General features: G+C 46.2%; 1 protein-coding gene across 5 annotated transcripts in view; it reads left to right on the plus strand.

Moving 5' to 3' along the window:
• The window catches only part of PRKCQ (protein kinase C theta), an 89,082-nt gene extending 83,057 nt beyond the window's left edge, over positions 1-6,025 (plus strand). For all 5 annotated transcript variants that reach the window (XM_073328833.1, XM_073328835.1, XM_073328836.1 and 2 more), the window contains one exon: positions 1,209-6,025. In XM_073328833.1, coding sequence (XP_073184934.1) covers positions 1,209-1,364 — 156 coding nt within the window. In that variant the 3' untranslated portion in view covers positions 1,365-6,025. The remainder of the gene's footprint in view (positions 1-1,208) is intronic.
• Positions 6,026-17,608: the final 11,583 nt, after the last annotated feature.

Consider the following 17,608-nt stretch of genomic DNA (forward strand, 5'->3'; position numbering starts at 1 on the left):
TGGACACACAGGATAGACAATGTTGGCCTTTGGTTAAGTGCCTAAGTATACACAGAAGCACCTAACCATAGACATCCAAACGTGAAAATGCTGAACCTAACTTCTGGTGCCCCATGCAGTTCTTAATTTGTGCCAGGGCTTGCCAGGGCTGAGTCCTGGCACCTCTAGGCTTGGTAGTTCATAGCCCCACCCACTCTGGGCTTCCTGCTTCCATTATGAATGTGAAAAATCTATTTGAGCCCCGGCACATCTTTCATTACAAATTAAGCACTGGCTCCATGGGATTCTGCTTCATTATGGCACACAGAATTAAGGTACAAGGCCAAATCAAACCATCAGCTTCTCTGTGAAATCTGGAGAACACTCATAGACTCATAGACTATCAGGGTTGGAAGGGACCTCAGGAGATCATCTAGTCCAGCCAATCCTCAATTTTTGCCCCAGACTCCTAAATGGCCCCCTCAAGGATTGAGCTTACAACCCTGGGTTTAGCAGGCCAATGGTCAAACCACTGAGCTATCCCTCCCTCCAACAGCTGATGTTGTCAATAACAGCAATAGCATTTGTATAGTACTTACAACACAGCATTTATGTCGAGCAATTTACCTTCAAAGTCATTTCCAAACCCAGGTTAATTAGCCTGCACAGACTGATACATAAGCCTAATTATCCCTGTTTTACAGAAAGAGAAACCAATTCTCTAATATCCCTACATGGTAGAATTCACTGGAGTCACACTGTTGCCCATATAATCTGTACTCCCATTTACAGTACTTAGATATCACAGTGAGAGGTAGGTGATTGACACCAAGGTTCTGGATACTTTGATACCACACTGATACCAAGGTAACCAATACCAGGATGATGGATACTTAGGTCTGGTCTACACTTACGAACTAACTACATCGCTCAGCACTGTGAAAAATTTTGCACCCTGAGCACCATAGTTAACCGCTAGTGTAGACGTGGCTAGATCAGTGGAAGGATTCTTCTGTCACACTATCTACCGCCTCTTGGAGTGGTGGATTAACTACATCAACGCAAAAACCCTTTCATGGACGTAGGAAGTGTCTACACTGTGTAGACGTGCCCTTAGATCCCAAAGGTATGGGTGCCTTAAATATACTATTAGATTAGATTTAGATGAATGGTAAATGGTATGAAAAGAAACAACTGTTTTTTCGTTCTTTCCTTTTTCCTTCTTGAAGAAATCCACAAGTGACTGTAGCAACTTTGACAAGGAATTTCTCAATGAAAAACCTAGACTGTCGTGTGCAGACAGAGCGCTGATTAATAGCATGGACCAGAATATGTTCAGCAACTTCTCATTTGTGAACCCTAAAATGGAGAGGATCTTATCCTGAGATCTGCCCTCCCCGGCACCTTCCTCGCTAAAGGAATTCTGTGAATTGATTTGAGTAACACTTCTATCAACTGAAAACCAAGAATGGTTCACTTTGACGAGAACCTGAACAGAAGCACTCACCAGTGAAAGCTGATACCATGTTTGTGGGTTTCCTGGTTGTATCCTGTAGCAGATGCCAAACGTACTTCACGAATGGCCAACTCTCTTTCTGGTCTCTCTTGGTCTCGCTCTCTTTTCTGCATGCTCTTGAATTTGAAGGCAATAGAAAAGGAGTAGATACAAAATCCTGTTCACCTTACTCACACACATAGCCGGTGGGACTCCTCGTGTGAGTAAGACAACCACATTTCGGCCCTAGCGGTGCGTTTCAGATTTGCTACTCCAGTGTCCAGTCCTGACGTTCTTATTGAGACCAAATTTCCATTGAGTAAAGGGTTGTGTGTTCAAGAATTGGACCTCCTAGAAGACTACCTTTCCAGGTAGGTCTCTTTTCAGCTCCCACCTGTGCACCTGTAAAATTGCATGTACACCTACATGTACTCGGCGAAGACAAACACCGGCCTGCATGCTTTAAAAATGCCTTTATTTGTGCAAGAGCTAGAATTTGCCCACACAAAAAAACCTTGGGACAGATGGGCTTTGTGGGTGCAAATTCCAACACTTGCATGCACATAAATGTTAGATTTGCCTAGGTGTGCATGCAGGGATTTACACTTGCGCAGACTGGGGACATGTATACGTGATCTTCAAACCACAGACTAAAAATCAAGCTCTATGTCAATGCAGTGAGGCTCAGCTCTGAGCTTTATTCCTCACATCTGCACTGTATGGGTGTGTCTATGCTTCAAGCTGTGGGTGCGATTCGCAGCTCGAGGAGACATACCCACGCTAGCTCTGATTGAGCTAGCACGCTAAAATTAGAGCGGTGCAAGCAGCGGGAGGATCAAGCTGCCCCAAGTTCATGCCTAGCATCTCAGTCTATCTTTAGCCCGCCAGCTCCATCAGAGCTAGTGTGGGTCTGTCTCCTTGAGCTGTGAATCACACCCTCAGCTCCAAAGGTAGACGTACCCTCCAAAGGTAGACGTGTTCATTCAAAGAGGACTCTCTAAACCAAGGGTTCTCAGGACAAAATTTTTCATGGCCTCAGAGTGCGGACACCAACTCTTGCTGGTGGCCGCTCTCACACTTTTCCCTAAAATACTTAATCAGCTTTAAGAAAAACAATTAAATATGCACATATGCACATCCATATCATTATCATTTGTTTATTGCTAGCTGGTAAGTCCATTGTGAAAAGTGATATTAACGTACAAATACTGCTTTTCACAGCAGACTTACTCAGCCCTGCCAAGTCTGTGGACAAATTAAGCCCTGGATGAGGGGCTAGGGGAGGCAGGGGGAAGCTAGAGCCTGAAGTCCTGCCACCCCGAGCCTAGGGCCTGCCACGGTGCAGCCGAAGCCTGGGATTGGAGCCCGAAGCCCCACAGCCAGAGCCTGCCAGCCCACCACCCCAGGACTGAACCCCAAAGCCTGAGCCCCACCGCCCTTGGGAAGGTGGGGAACTCACAGGCTGCCTGCTCCTCCAGCATTGTGCTGCAGGTGTCTCCAGAGGGAGGCAGGGCCCAACCCCTGCTGGCAGCCCCAGCAACTGATACCAAGGCGGTGCATCCCAGAGCAACAGGGAGAGGGAGGGGCTTTCACTCCCCCACACACACACCTCCCAGGGGCCTCTGGTAGCAAGAAAAGGCCATGGTGGCCGCATTTGAGAAACGCTGCTCTAAGCTTCTGTCCCACCATCTGCCAGATTCAGGGTAAAATCGGGGCTGGATTCTCTTTGGGGGAGTCTCTTCTTCCTAACACCTGGTCAGGAATATGGAGAGACTCTCCCCCAAAACATAATTTAGGGATTTGGGCCTCCGGTCATTGTCCTGTAGGTATTAACTTGAAAGATAGTATTCAGTACTTTCAAAGACTGAACAACTTAATACTGCTACAAATGATGCTGCCCCTGCTCTTTGGTATTCAGCAGGGACCTGAACCAAGGTACAAAGCTGCACACGACACTCTAAAGATGAGACAATACATTGCATGATAATGGCAATTATTTTCTCTCAACTGTTGACAACAAGTTGCTGACCTATTATGTTCTGTTTCGGGAAAAAAATATCGTAGCAGTAATGAGATTTTAGTGGAAATCCTTTACAATAAATGTACGCTGTCTTCTGAGATTTGCAAAACCATCATCCTACTTATTTAGTTGCTGTTCAAGAGATAAATGGAAAGATCTAATGCCTCTAAGTTACTGCTTTTCACTAATAGTCTAATGGAAATATTTACCCTGGTTATCATGTCAAAGCAGAAATAAAGAGCCAGATTCTCTGCTCTGTTGACTTCAGTGGAGCTATGTTGGTTTATTCCAACTGAGGATTTGTATGAATATTTAGAGATTTCCAAGGGCAATGTAATGTTAATGACTCGATTCAATTAAAACTGCCATAGGCTTTCTACCTGTACAACCACGTTCTGGACAGCAGTGTCAGTGACCATGGTCCCATGTGAGGGAATGGGCACTCACCATAGTACGGTGATGGGCAGCAGTATGAAAATCTAAGACAGAAAAGAAAACCACCTTGCTGTTAAAAGAATATCCCAGGAATGTGAGTCTCCTGCCTCTTGAGAAGTCGTTGTTTGTGCTGTATGAAATGTAGGCGAAATCTGTGCATACTGTTTGCCGCTAGTCATCATGTTTAATTAGATTCGTTAACATGAATTTTTAAAATGTCAGTGCTGTTTGTACAGTTTAATAAAATGTTGTGTATGATTGGCGAGTGAGTGTAAATGTGATTAAAGGGGAACAAAGAAAGGACACACTCAGAAAAGCCATTCAAATTGTGACGGGCGCTCTGCTGCGTGTTCTTCAGGGGCATTTCAACCAGGTGGTAAGTAACCAAAGTCAGGACGCATTTGAGTATTAAAACCTGTGCTATGGACTAACGTCTATTTCTGCATAACAGCAACTGTAAAACCAAATTGTACCCTTACGTGGGAGCACGCACCTCCCGCTGATGTCAATAATGGGATTTGCTTGTGCATCGTGGGCCCAGATCCTCAGCAGGTGTATCTCACTTTCGCTCCATTGAAGTCGATGGAGCTATGCCAGTTTATACCAGCTGAGCATCAGGCCTTTGTATCTAAGAGAAAAAATTGATATTATAAGAAGGGAAACCGGATCAAAGAAAAGAGCCAAATTCTCCTCTTAGTGACAAAGGGGGTTGCATGGGAATAAGAGGGAGGTATAACATCCACCATCGTGTTCCAAATATGCTTACAGGGGCCGAAATTTAGGCACCCAGTGTGTTATTTTAAAAAGCACTCAGTGTTGGCTTAAACGTAGCTCCCATTGAAGTCAATGGTTAAACTCCCATTGACTCCAGCAGGAGCAGAGTTAGGCCAATCCTGTGTGCTTTTGAAAATCCCACACCTAAATCCTTAATTGGGCATGTAAGAGAGGATGGCCTGGTTCTTACTGGTGTTCAGCACCTGCTGCTTGCATTGAAGTCAATGGGAGCTGTGAGTGCTCAGCACTGCTGATAGGAAGGAAACTTCCCATTAGGTTCTTACATTCAGAGTTAGGAGTCCATTTTTAGGCATCTAACTTTGAAAGGGTTGGTCTTTCTGTACTTAAACCTAGAGTGATGGATGGGCAGGTTTTAAAAAAAGATCTACATCAATAGAAATAAAATCACTTCACTTCCTGCTTGTTGAATTCCAGACAAGCCTATTCTACTCCTGGGGGAATTCTGTGCCAAAAAAATAAAAATTCTGTACCAAAAAATTAAAAATTCTGCACAGGATATTTTAAAATTCTGCAAATTTTATTTGTCAGAATAACACTATACAAGTATGCCAGTTTCAATTATTTTGGACATTTATTTCAAAATACCTGTCAGCAAGTATGTCTGTAACAATACAGATACAGACATGTACAGTAATGTCCCTAAGATCCCAGATTTCAGCACTATCCCTTAATGAGCACCAACAGTATGCTCAGGGTTATACCAGAATAACTGTTGAACTGAGCTGTCTTTTGGCTCAGATTCAACTTCATAGTACTGTGGATTTGCATTGCAGACATACAATTTCTGCCATTTCACTTGCTCCCCCTAAAGTAGAAATACTGCCAAATAGATACATCACTGATTGCCTCTTAAAAGCATATCACATTTAATATCTGAACTGGCTCCTTGTCTCCTGCTTTGATTTTCTTCTGAGTTTTGGCTCTGAGGTTTCTTACTATTACCTAATCCTGTCTGGTGTTCCACACTGAGGAACTAAGACAAGTTTCATTATTAGCATTGTCAGATGAATTAGAAATGAACCCAAATCAAAACCTTATTTACCAACACCCCTCCCTTATAGGAAGGTTTGGAGCTCAACTTTGTGGTCAGCCCCTATCTCCAATGGGATGAACAAAACCTTTGAGATCCAAGACTTTCAAGAAATTCAGAGCTGGGTTTGAAAAGTCTAATTTGAATGGTATCATTCTGAACTGTTGCCTAAATGGTTCCCATTTCTCCTTCCCCCTACCCGTACAAACCATCTCTAAATAGCCATCCTCTCTCACCAACAGAAACTGGTCCAATAAAAGATATTACCTCACCCACCTTGTGTCTCTAATATCTTCACTCATTAGACATGCAAACTCCATCTCCCCATCTGTAACACTATCTCCTGACATTCTCAAGCTGGTTCAGCGAAACACTGGAGGAAGTACTGTATTTCCTTAGCTTTTAGTGCAGAAGCTCTGGTCAAACACAAACAATTGCTACATGCAGAAGAAAGATGGTCTAGTGGCTGGGCACCTCCCTGGAACTTGGGAGACCTGGATTCAAGTCCAGGCTCCACCACATGCTTCCTGTATGACCTTGGACTCATCTCTCTGGGACAGATTTGCAAAGGATTTAGGTACCTAAGGCCAGAGTTTCACAGATATTCAGGCACCTAAAAGTGCAGATAGGTGCTTAAGCGCTGACTCCGCCCTTTCCTGCCCCTGCTCCGGCCCCTCCTCTGAGGCCCCGCCCTCAGTCCGCCTCTTCTTGACCCAGCTCCACCATTGAGGCTCCCGCCCACTCGCAGCTCTCTGCCCTCCCCCGAGCTCCTCCCCCCGCTGATCCAGTGGGGGCCCCAGCTGTGGCTGGTGGGTGCTGAACACCCACTATTTTTTCCCCTGCGTGCTCCAGCCCTGGAGCACCCATGGAGTCAGGGCTATGCCTATGTGGGATTTTCAAAAGTACCCAGGTGCCCAACTCCCAGAGGAGTTAGGTGCCTCATCTGTGTAGGCACTTCTCGAAATCCCACTAGGTGCCTCTCTGAATCTTTCGGTCCTGAAATACCTTTACAAATCTGGGCCTCCATGCTTGAGTTCCCCATCTGCAAAATGGGGGTTAGAGCACATCTCTACTTCACAGGGATGTTGCAAGGATAAATATATGAAAGATTATCAGGTGCTCAGATACTACAGTAATAGGGGCCAGACACCTATGTAAGAAACATAGCTAGACATGCTATAATGTGATCACTCTTCTCCACTCAGCTTCATGTGGCAGATTTTTACTTCTGCTCTCCCTACCTGCTCAGTTGGACCGACGTCGTGGGAAACCAGGTAGGGAAGAAGAGCAATATATTGGAGCTGAGATCTGAGAGGCAAACACAAAGCATGGATTTCCCTGGCTGGGTTGCTGGGTATTCAAATGACACTTTGCCCCTAGAGTAATGCCATGTTCCCTGGGCCTGAGGTTATAACCAAAGTTGGGATGGGACGGACGCTGTCCAACCAGCTTTTCCCCTCTTTTGTGCACTGATGTCATGAGCCCGCCCTTTGTTTGCCAAACGGGAATCCCTGGTAGAGCTGATCAAACCACAGCAAACACTTTTCACAAAGGAGAGAATGTCCAGACATTTAAGAGATGTGCACCAGCTCTGATTCCTGAACCACGAAGGGAGAGAAGACCCAGGGATCGTGCACACCTAGGTAAATTGTATTACAGTGGCCTCCTACAGAAGCTCGCCAAGAAAATGCAGGAAGTCAAAACATCTGAGATGAAACTAGTTTCCTTCAGGGGCCACTGATGTTTTGGAGGCTTTTGTTACGTTAGCCCACAATAGACAATGGAACCAGGTCAGTGTTAAGGGGTGCCAGAAGCCAAAAACATATCCTTGCACCTGTCCTGAGAAATGAGCAAACGGCAGAAGATTTACCCCCATCCTGCTGACTGATCTGGTGACTGCTCAGTTGTTGTTAATCTGAGAGAAAGAGTCAACAAATCACAGAGCCTGGTTCTTCCACCAGCGTAACCAGTTACACCAGTGTAACTGCCTTGATTCCAGTGGCATTCCCCTGTTTCACATCGGCGTAAGTGAGATCAGAATCAAGCCCGGCATAGCAGATACAAATCGAAAAGATCTGATAGCTCGTCCATCTCTGACAGTTCAACCAGCTACCAACCATTACCTAGCGGTGTGCCCAAGGCCTGTGGGAGTTACTGCAGCTGTGATGCTGAAGTAATGCCCATCGAATGGTTTTGTTCCCATTCCACAGCCTGAGGGGACAGGATCCCTGGAGAGATCCCAAATGTCCAGCCCAGTTACTCAGGCTAGGCGTTAGCTGAGGATTTGTCTGTAATTAATGCAGGCTAAATTCAGTATCTGTTAACATCCAGCTGGGTCATCGTCCATACAAGGACATAGGGTGCATGTGTCACCCTCACGCAAGCATAGCCAAAGGGAGCAGCCTGAGAAAGTGAGATAATTTGAGTTGCTGAATCATCCTCTGTGGTTCGGTGGTTGAGCACCCCAAGCTTTTAACACCCCCATGGCCTGAACTGCTCCCAGACATCGTCCCAGACAGCCAAGCTGCAGAGCAGACAGGTGATTCGCAAGGGAAACATGTTTGAATAACTGCCAAAACACACCCCCCGTTTCACTTACTGCAAGCTGTGCTTTTGACTTTGACCGCAAGAAGAGGGGTCGGCTCCTCGCCCCGAGCATCAACATTTTGAAAACCAAAAGCCCGAAGCACGGGGGCCCTCTACATTGCGAGAACGTGAACGCTGCACATCTTGCCGGAGTGACGGGCTCAAAGGCTGGTCTCTCCCTGCCAGGAGGTGTCTGTGGTGCACAGAGAGTGACATGGGAAGCGACATTGGCTTTCCTGTGGTGCAATCTGCTGTGTGATAGGTGCCAACTTGGACTGAACGCAAAGCGTCTGTGTGGAAGCTGACAAAAACTCAGCCCCTTGCTGCCGTTTTCAACTAAACCTACCTCCTCCAAAGCCAGGTGCACAATCTTCTTCGGAGAGGGGCAGGTTTTATTGCAAACAGTTTCATCCAGGTCTTACAAGGGCTTGGTTAGTCTTTCATTATGGGCCAAATCCTGCCCTTGGCCTCCAGGTGAAAGGAGTGGCGTGTGTATATCCACGGTGATGGCCTCCCAGGCTTCAGGTGTAAATGTAAGCCACGTTTTTGCACCCACAATGGTCTCAGCTGCTCAGGTCATGAGAGGGGCAGGAACCCAGATTTGCACCCACAGTTGATTTGGAGCTAGATTCTACTACCCTTACCCATGCTGAGTGATTCCCCCACTCAGTTACTCACATGAGCAGCCCCATTCTTGATAATGGAGCTACTCAACAGGAGTAATTGCTCACCAACATGGGTAAGGGGAGGAAGGAGGTTTGCAGCCTAGCCCGATGTCAGTTGTCTCATTGAGTTAGGGTACTGCTCAATGAGAGTAAGAGTGTTAGGATCAGGACCAAAATTCAATTGCAGATGTATTAACAACCAAACCGTGGACAGCTTCTACACAGAGACTTTGATGTGCGGGTGCCCTCACTCCCCTCTAGCACATCCAGAGGGGTCTAAATTAGTCTGTGATGTACATTATGCCGGATCAGTGGTCCCCAGCTATGGGCCATGGAGCATATCTGCTGGTGTTATGGGGAGAACATGCTGGTCATATGGTGCTGGCTGATCCTCTTGGCTTCCAGCTTCTACATCACATCAGAAGACAGTCAGAAAGACATTAAATGCTCTCCTAACTAATGTTACTATTCCACAGAAGCAATTGGGGTAGTTGCCACAGGGACTTTGCATGATCACTAGTGCTGGTTGGAAAATGTATTTTATATTCTGCAAAATATATAATAATAATAATAATAATAATAATAAGACTCACTCAGCAGCATTAGCAAGTAGAGCGGCAGCCCCTGGGGTGGGGTTAGAGCAGCACTTGAGAGCATTTCTGATCCTAAAGAGATCTGCCAAGCAGATGTGTCTGAGGCAGAGCTGCTGCTGGCTGCATGACTTTCATAGCACCATTAGCTGGTGTTCAGTTCGCTGATGCCGGGTACTCAGGCCCAGAGCTTCTAAGGCAGTGGTTCTCAAACTTATTTGATCGGACCCCCTCCCCCCTTCTTTGTGTCTGTAATCATTTATACACACAAGTACATATACTGCCACCCAGCTCCAAAGGCGGAGCGGAGAGCAGCGGCTGCTGGCCGGGCGCCCAGCTCCGAAGGCGGAGCGGAGAGCAGCGGCTGCTGGCCGGGCGCCCAGCTCCGAAGGCAGAGGGGAGAGCAGCGGCTGCTGGCCGGGCGCCCAGCTCCGAAGGCGGAGCGGAGAGCAGCGGCTGCTGGCCGGGCGCCCAGCTCCGAAGGCGGAGCGGAGAGCAGCGGCTGCTGGCCGGGCGCCCAGCTCCGAAGGCGGAGCGGAGAGCAGCGGCTGCTGGCCGGGCGCCCAGCTCCGAAGGCAGAGGGGAGAGCAGCGGCTGCTGGCTGGACGCCCAGCTCTGAAGGCAGAGGGGAGAGCAGCAGCTGCTGGCCGGACGCCCAGCCAGAAGGGCAGCAATGTGGAAAGTGATATTTGTTAATGTCACTTTTCACAGCAGACTTAGCGTCCCATTGACACCGTTACTTCTGTCCGGCTGCTGCCACCCCGAGGCTGACAGCCGGAGCCCCTACAGCCTGAGCTGTCAGTCTCAGAGCCCTCAAGCTCTGCTGCTGCCTCCAGGTGACGGATTGCAGCAGGAAGGAGACCCTCTGCCTGGGAGGCTTCTCAGTGAGAGATTCAGGGTGGCAGGGAGGTAAGGAGAGCCCCAGCCCTGGTGGAACTGCTCCCACTGTCAGATGTGCACAGCCCGTCTGCACGAGCCCCAGCTGCACTAGGCTGTCAGTCAGAGCTCTTCAAAACAAAACAAAAAGCACACAGCTCACCCCTCCCTTAACACGTTCCTATGCCTCCCTTGGGAGGCCCGCCCCATAGTTTGAGAACCACTGCTCAAAGATATTTAGGCAATGAACTCAAATGAAATCAAATGGAATTATGTACCTGAATACCTTGGAGATCTGGGCCTCAGTTACTATGTGGATGGGGGTCAAATAAGCACAGAGAAAGAGGGGGGAAAGTCCCCTCGGTGGATAAATTTCTGCCTCTGAGCATGCGCACCCCTGCCTCCCTCAAGGCATTTGGAAACCTATCTCCTGCCTAAGCTCCAGAGTGATTCATGAACCATGGGAAGACGGGTGTTACTCTACCTATTTCACCCAGGGGGCCTGATCCAGTTGGTCAGGGGCCGCCCACCAGATCGGGTCCCAGTCAAAATCTGGCCAGAGGAAGATGGTAGAACAGCTTCAGCAGGAGAGACTGAGGAAGCCCACCTCAGAATAACCCACAGCCCAGTAGTTAGAGCACACTCCTGAAAAGTGGCAGACCCGGGTCCGAATCCTTTCTCCCAATTCAGGCAGAGGGAGGAATTAAACCCAGCTCTCCCACCTCCCTGGTGAGTGCTCTAACTACTGGGCTAAAGGCTGCAAGGCGACCCCCTCCAATTGTTCTGTGGGGTGTGAGGCAGGTGCCTAACTCATTTTCATGGAAACGCCCTAGGTGCCTAAGCCACCAGACTGCAGGAGGGGTTCCCGTGAATGGATCATAAGCAGAGATAGGCACGTCCCCGTAGCCCAGACTTCGGTACCTATCCTTGGCTTCTCCAGTTGGCTAGCTTAGGCAGTTCCCTTCCTATTGTGCTGTCTTTTGTGGGTCACATTCTCAGGCACCTCTCTCTCCCCATGCATTGTATAGAGAGCCTGGTTACCTAGCACAGGCTTAGTGGATCACAGTGTTATTCCAGTGATTTTCTATGTGCCTAAAAGTTAGGCATTGCAATGCTCCCGGTTACAGCACCCAAGTCCCTTTGTGGATCCAGGCCACAGAGACTGCACTACCTGGCCCTCTCTCCCTTCAGCAAGGGCAAGATTTGAATCCTACTCTGAATCTGATATTCACAGAATAGAGGCCATGGGTCAGTCTGTGGACAGGCCAAAGTGCGCACTGGTGTGAAATGGCTAGGCAGATACTAAGGCCCTTCTGTCCCAAGGTGCACACCTTAGAAATACCTGAGACAGAATCTGGACAGGAATCTTCACGCTTCTTCCTTTAAATCACTTAAGTACTGTCCCTTTAAGGTACCAATGGGACTTTCTGCATGCTTATTATGTGTGTCAGGGACCCTGATCACCTGGAGAAAGGCCTGATCACTTTCCCAGGGCCAAAGGGAGCTTGTAGGAAGCAGACTAAGCACTGTGATTGGTAGAGGCTGTGAGGGGTGGGGTCAGAGACCCTTTAAAGCTGGACATTTCTTCCTCACTCAGACTGATAGGGAAACTTAAAGAGGGGGAGAGGCCAGCCCAGCCCAGCCCAGCCCAGCAAAGCAAAGCAGGGTAGCTTGATTCAGGAATTTGCTGAATTTTCTTTCCTGGCTTTACAGTGAAGTTATGGCCTCAGTTGTAGCCGTGAAAGCTCACTCTAGGATCAGCTAATGAGGGGGCTATTTTCTTTACCACACAAGGATGGGGTTTGTAGGATCAATGGGCATGTGTGTAAAATCACTGAAAACAAATGGATGCTGGGAGTTCAATATAAAACATCCCTACCAATATATTTGTGGCTCCGTAGCAGTAACCTGGCAGGCAAAAACACCACAAATAATGTAGGGAGAAAAGACCAGGTCATCCAGCCTAACTCTGAGGGTCTCCAACACTGTTCACCTTCCCCCTGAAAGCTGCACCCTCCCCACTGAAAGCAGCATGCTTCTATTTAATGTAAGTGGCTATAGAGTAACTGTTGTCCTCTCTAGGCACTGATGATAGCCCACTTTTACTGGAGGGGATCAAGTAGAAAAAATGGGTCCCACGCAGAAAAGAAGGAATTAGGACTATACCTTCAAGCAGGATGGAGAGCTAACATTGCACTCAAATTAGGGCCCCTGGAGGGCACCTAGATTAGGACAGAAAACCAGATCCCTCACTCCCTCCCCTGCTCCATTGAACCACTCCTTGGATGATGCTCACTGGTTTTAAACCCTGAATGATCCTTAGACACTATGGTGACAGATGCTTGATAGATGGATGGATGGATTGATTGATCAGGCACTGTCTATCTATATATTCATGAAATTCAGATTGGCTTGGGGGTGGGGTGAATTAGAAATCACCACCCAAGGAAACTTTCTGGCTACAGCTGGAAGGTAGAGCAGTAAAGCAAAGGGATTTGGTCAGGGAACTCAGGCTAGGACAACTCACCCACGCCTGCATATTCACCTACTCACCCTCTGAAATACTCTCCCCACCTGTGTCCTTCTGCGCAGATCCTGCTCTCCAGTCCCAGGCCTGAAAGGACAGGAGAGGGGAGAGGACTAAAGGGTGGGAGGTAGTACTAGGCGGTGGGGAGAGAGCAAGAGGACTCAAGGTTGGGGAGAAACAGAGGAGGAGACTGAATGGTGGGTAGAGATCGGGCTACTCAGAAGAAAGGAGGAGAGAGGGGAAATGCCGACAGCAAAATGTAGATGGGGATCAAGGCAAAATAAGAAAGAAACAATAAATAGAAAGTGTCACGCTGTCTGGAGTGGCCCATGACTGTGAGTGCCGGCCTCAGGGCAGAGGTCAAGAAGCAGGGTGGAGACCTCAAACTGATTGTATGTGCTACAATTAGATTTCACCAACCTGAACCCGGTAACAAATGTGAACTCCTGAAGCAGTCTGAGCCTTACCACGGAGTCACAGATAGTCCCCTTGGGCATGCCCATCTGTCTTGCCACCTGGGCAAGCTGGACATAGTTAGTTGCTATACACCAAAGATCACAAAAGATTCTGGTTGCTTCCAGTCCCAAGAGATCAGTCACTTGTACTTCAGATCTCACACCAAAAATAATGCTTGTAGCCAATGCTATAGTAAACTAACTAAGGGTTTATTAACTAGGAAAAAGAAATGAGAGAGTTACTCACAGGTTAAAGCTGGCAAACATACATACACAAATGAGTTACTGTCTATGGTTCCAAAAGGTGACAGAGTTGTAGCAATCTGTGAACATTGCATGTCTTTTAGGGCTAAGCCAGGTTGACCCTGGGGATCTCTGCTGCTGTTTTGTGACTTCATCCCTATGAGAGTCCAAAAAGCAAAAGAGATGAAAAATTTTCTTCTTCACTATCTTTATTTCCTTCTTCCAGAATTCAAGTTGATGGAATGAGCCCTTTTGCACTGTAGCCTCTTCATGGGTGTGACGGAGCAGTTAATAAAGTGTTTGTATTGTGATGTCTCTCAATGGCCCATTTCATTTTGATAGCCTTCTTGAGAAGCAGGAGATAACCCTCCTGAACTTAAATATTACCTTATAGCACACAATAAAGATAGTATAAGTGAGATTAATGCATGCTGCAATTTACAAGCATGTCATAAAGTCTAAACACTAAAGACATTGTTATAAGTTCAATACCCATCTTAACCATACTAACACACAGGTGAAACAGACTGATTTCCAGCAATGAATTTGTCAGTGCTCAGCTGAGGGCTAAAGCCTTGGCAAGAGCTGGCACCTGGTTTGCCGGCATCACGGAAAAAGGACACAATATAGTAGGAAAGAGAGACTGAAGAAAAACTGCACTAGGGTACAGAAGACAAGAGAAAAGGAAAGAAAGGAAGAAGAAAGGGATGCAAGTTATGATTTCTATGCAGCATAGTCTTTATACAACATTTTAAATCAATGGTCTGATTGTTGTTCCTAGACACCACCAGCATCTTTAGAGAGGACAGTCTTGTGGTTAAGACACAGGATGGGGACTCAAGAGATGTGAGTTTAGTTCTGCTGCAGAATTTCTGTGTGACATTGGGAAAGTCATTTAACCTCTCTGGGCCTCAGTTTTCTATCTTCCTTTCTCCAGCTTCAGAGATTCATAGATTCCAAAGCTAGAAGGGACCATTGTGATCCGCTAGTCTGACCTCCTGTATAACACAGGCCAGAGACCTGCTCCAAGAGCATTCCTGGAGTGTATCTTTTAGAAAAAAATCTAATACTGAAGAGGACATGTCTCTCCATTATTTACCACATGTGGTGAATAATGTCATATGAAAACTGCCAGTGAGGATTTTAGTCTCCTTCGAGGTCATTAATAAAAAAGGTTAAATAGCATAGGGCCAAAATCTGATGCCTGCAGGTCCTCACTAGAAACACAACCATTTGATGATTTCCCCATTTACAATTACATTTTGAGACCTATCAGTTAGCCAGCTTTTTTCCATTTAATGTGAGCAATGTTAATTTTATATTGTTCTAATTTTTTTAATCAAAATGCCATGTGGTACCAAGTCAAATGTCTTACAGAAGTCTAAGTATATTACATCAACACTATTATCTTTATCAACCAAATGTGTGATATAATCAAAAAATGATATCAAGTTAGTTTGACAGGATCTATTTACCATACCCCCATGCTGATTGTCATTAATTATATTACCCTCCTTTAATTCTTTATTAATCAAGTTCTGTATCAGCCACTTCATTATCTTGCCAGAGATTGTTGTCAGACTAACTGGTCTATAATTACCAGGTCATCCTGTTTTCCCTTTTTAAATATTGGCAAAATTTTAGCTTTCTTCTGATCTTCTCAAACTTCTCCAGTGTTCCAAGACTTACTGAAAATCAACATTAATGGTCCAGTGAGTGCCTGAGACAGCTCTTTTAAAACTCTTGGATGAAAGTTACATGGACCTGTCAATTTGAAAATATCTAACTTTAGTAGCTGCTGCTTAACATCCTTTTGAGACATTAGCACAATGGAAAGAGTATTATCATATTATATGACTACATCATATTTTTTCCCAAATACAGAACAGAAATACTTGTTGAATGCTTCTGCCTTTTCTGCATTATTATTGATAATTCTACCATTTCCACCTAGTAATACCATTGCTAGGATTTCTTTTGTTCCAAATATACTTTAAAAACTCCTTCTTATTGTTCTTAACTATACTTACCATAGATTTTTCCTTGTTTCACTTTGCTTCCTTTGTCAATTTTATATAGTTCCTACAGTTCCCAGCTTCTGATTTATATTCATTACTATCAATTTCCCCTTTCTTTAATTTGTTATATAGCTTCCTTCATGACCCGTCTAAACCAGGTCAGTTTTTTAATCAACAGGGCCTTCTTCCTCAATTGTGGGATTGTGGCTTTTGGGGCATCTAGTAAAGTGTTCTTAAACAATTCCAAATTATCATTCACATATTTCTCATTAAATCCTTCCTCCTAGCTGATTTTGTCTCATAATTGTTTTCCGCTTTGTGAAATCAGCCCTTTTTAAAGCACCAAGTGTGTATATATATATATATCACTGGTCTGGACTTCATTCTGTTCGCACATTATAAATGTTGCACTTAAGTTACCATTAATTTTTAGTTCTGTGATCAGTTCCTCTTTATTTATCAAGACGAGGTCCTATAGAGAATTGCCCAGTGTTGGATGTAACACTTTTTGTGTATTCAGTTGGGAAGTATTTAGAGGCAGGGACTGTCTGTATTTGTCTAATACAACGGGGCTTTGATCTTGGTTGAGTCCTCTAGGCACTCCCATAATAAATAACATCTGAAAATGTTCCCAGCTTTGGCAGGGAAGGGTTGACACATCACTTGTCCTCAGCCGTGACCTGCTAAGGATGGTTTCGGCAGCTTCATTTTCTCCCCAAAGTATTGACAGGTATGCAACAGGTTGATATGACAAGGGGAAGTTGATTAAAAAGGGGTAGTGATCAATGGCTCCATGTCTAGTTGGCAGCCGGTGTCAAGTGGAGTGCCCCAGGGGTTGGTCCTGGGGCCGGTTTTGTTCAATATCTTCATAAATGATCTGGAGGATGGTGTGGATTGCACTCTCAGCAAATTTGCGGATGATACCAAACTGGGAGGAGTGGTAGATACGCTGGAGGGCAGGGATAGGATACAGAGGGACCTAGACAAATTGGAGGATTGGGCCAAAAGAAATCTGATGAGGTTCAATAAGGATAAGTGCAGGGTCCTGCACTTAGGACGGAAGAACCCAATGCACAGCTACAGACTAGGGACCGAATGGCTAGGCAGCAGCTCTGCAGAAAAGGACCTAGGGGTGACAGTGGACGAGAAGCTGGATATGAGCCAGCAGTGTGCCCTTGTTGCCAAGAAGGCCAATGACATTTTGGGATGTATAAGTAGGGGCATAGCGAGCAGATCGAGGGACGTGATCGTCCCCCTCTATTCGACATTGGTGAGGCCTCATCTGGAGTACTGTGTCCAGTTTTGGGCCCCACACTACAAGAAGGATGTGGATAAATTGGAGAGAGTCCAGCGGAGGGCAACAAAAATGATTAGGGGTCTGGAACACATGAGTTATGAGGAGAGGCTGAGGGAACTGGGATTGTTTAGCCTGCAGAAGAGAAGAATGAGGGGGGATTTGATAGCTGCTTTCAACTACCTGAGAGGTAGTTCCAGAGAGGACGGTTCTAGACTATTCTCAGTGGTGGAAGAGGACAGGACAAGGAGTAATGGTCTCAAGTTGCAGTGGGCGAGGTTTAGGTTGGATATTAGGAAAAACTTTTTCACTAGGAGGGTGGTGAAACACTGGAATGCGTTGCCTAGGGAGGTGGTGGAATCTCCTTCCTTAGAAGTTTTTAAGGTCAGGCTTGGCAAAGCCCTGGCTGGGATGATTTAATTGGGTATGGGTCCTGCTTTTGAGCAGGGGGTTGGACTAGATGACCTCCTGAGGTCCCTTCCAACCCTGATATTCTATGATTCTATGAAAAGGACTCTCACAAATCAACATGTACATTTTCCTTCAATATCATCCATCCACTGCTAAAACACCAACTCCTTGAAAGTGAGGCAAACGCGC

This window comes from Lepidochelys kempii, chromosome 1 (assembly GCF_965140265.1).
Source record: "Lepidochelys kempii isolate rLepKem1 chromosome 1, rLepKem1.hap2, whole genome shotgun sequence".
Lineage (NCBI taxonomy): Eukaryota > Metazoa > Chordata > Testudines > Cheloniidae > Lepidochelys > Lepidochelys kempii.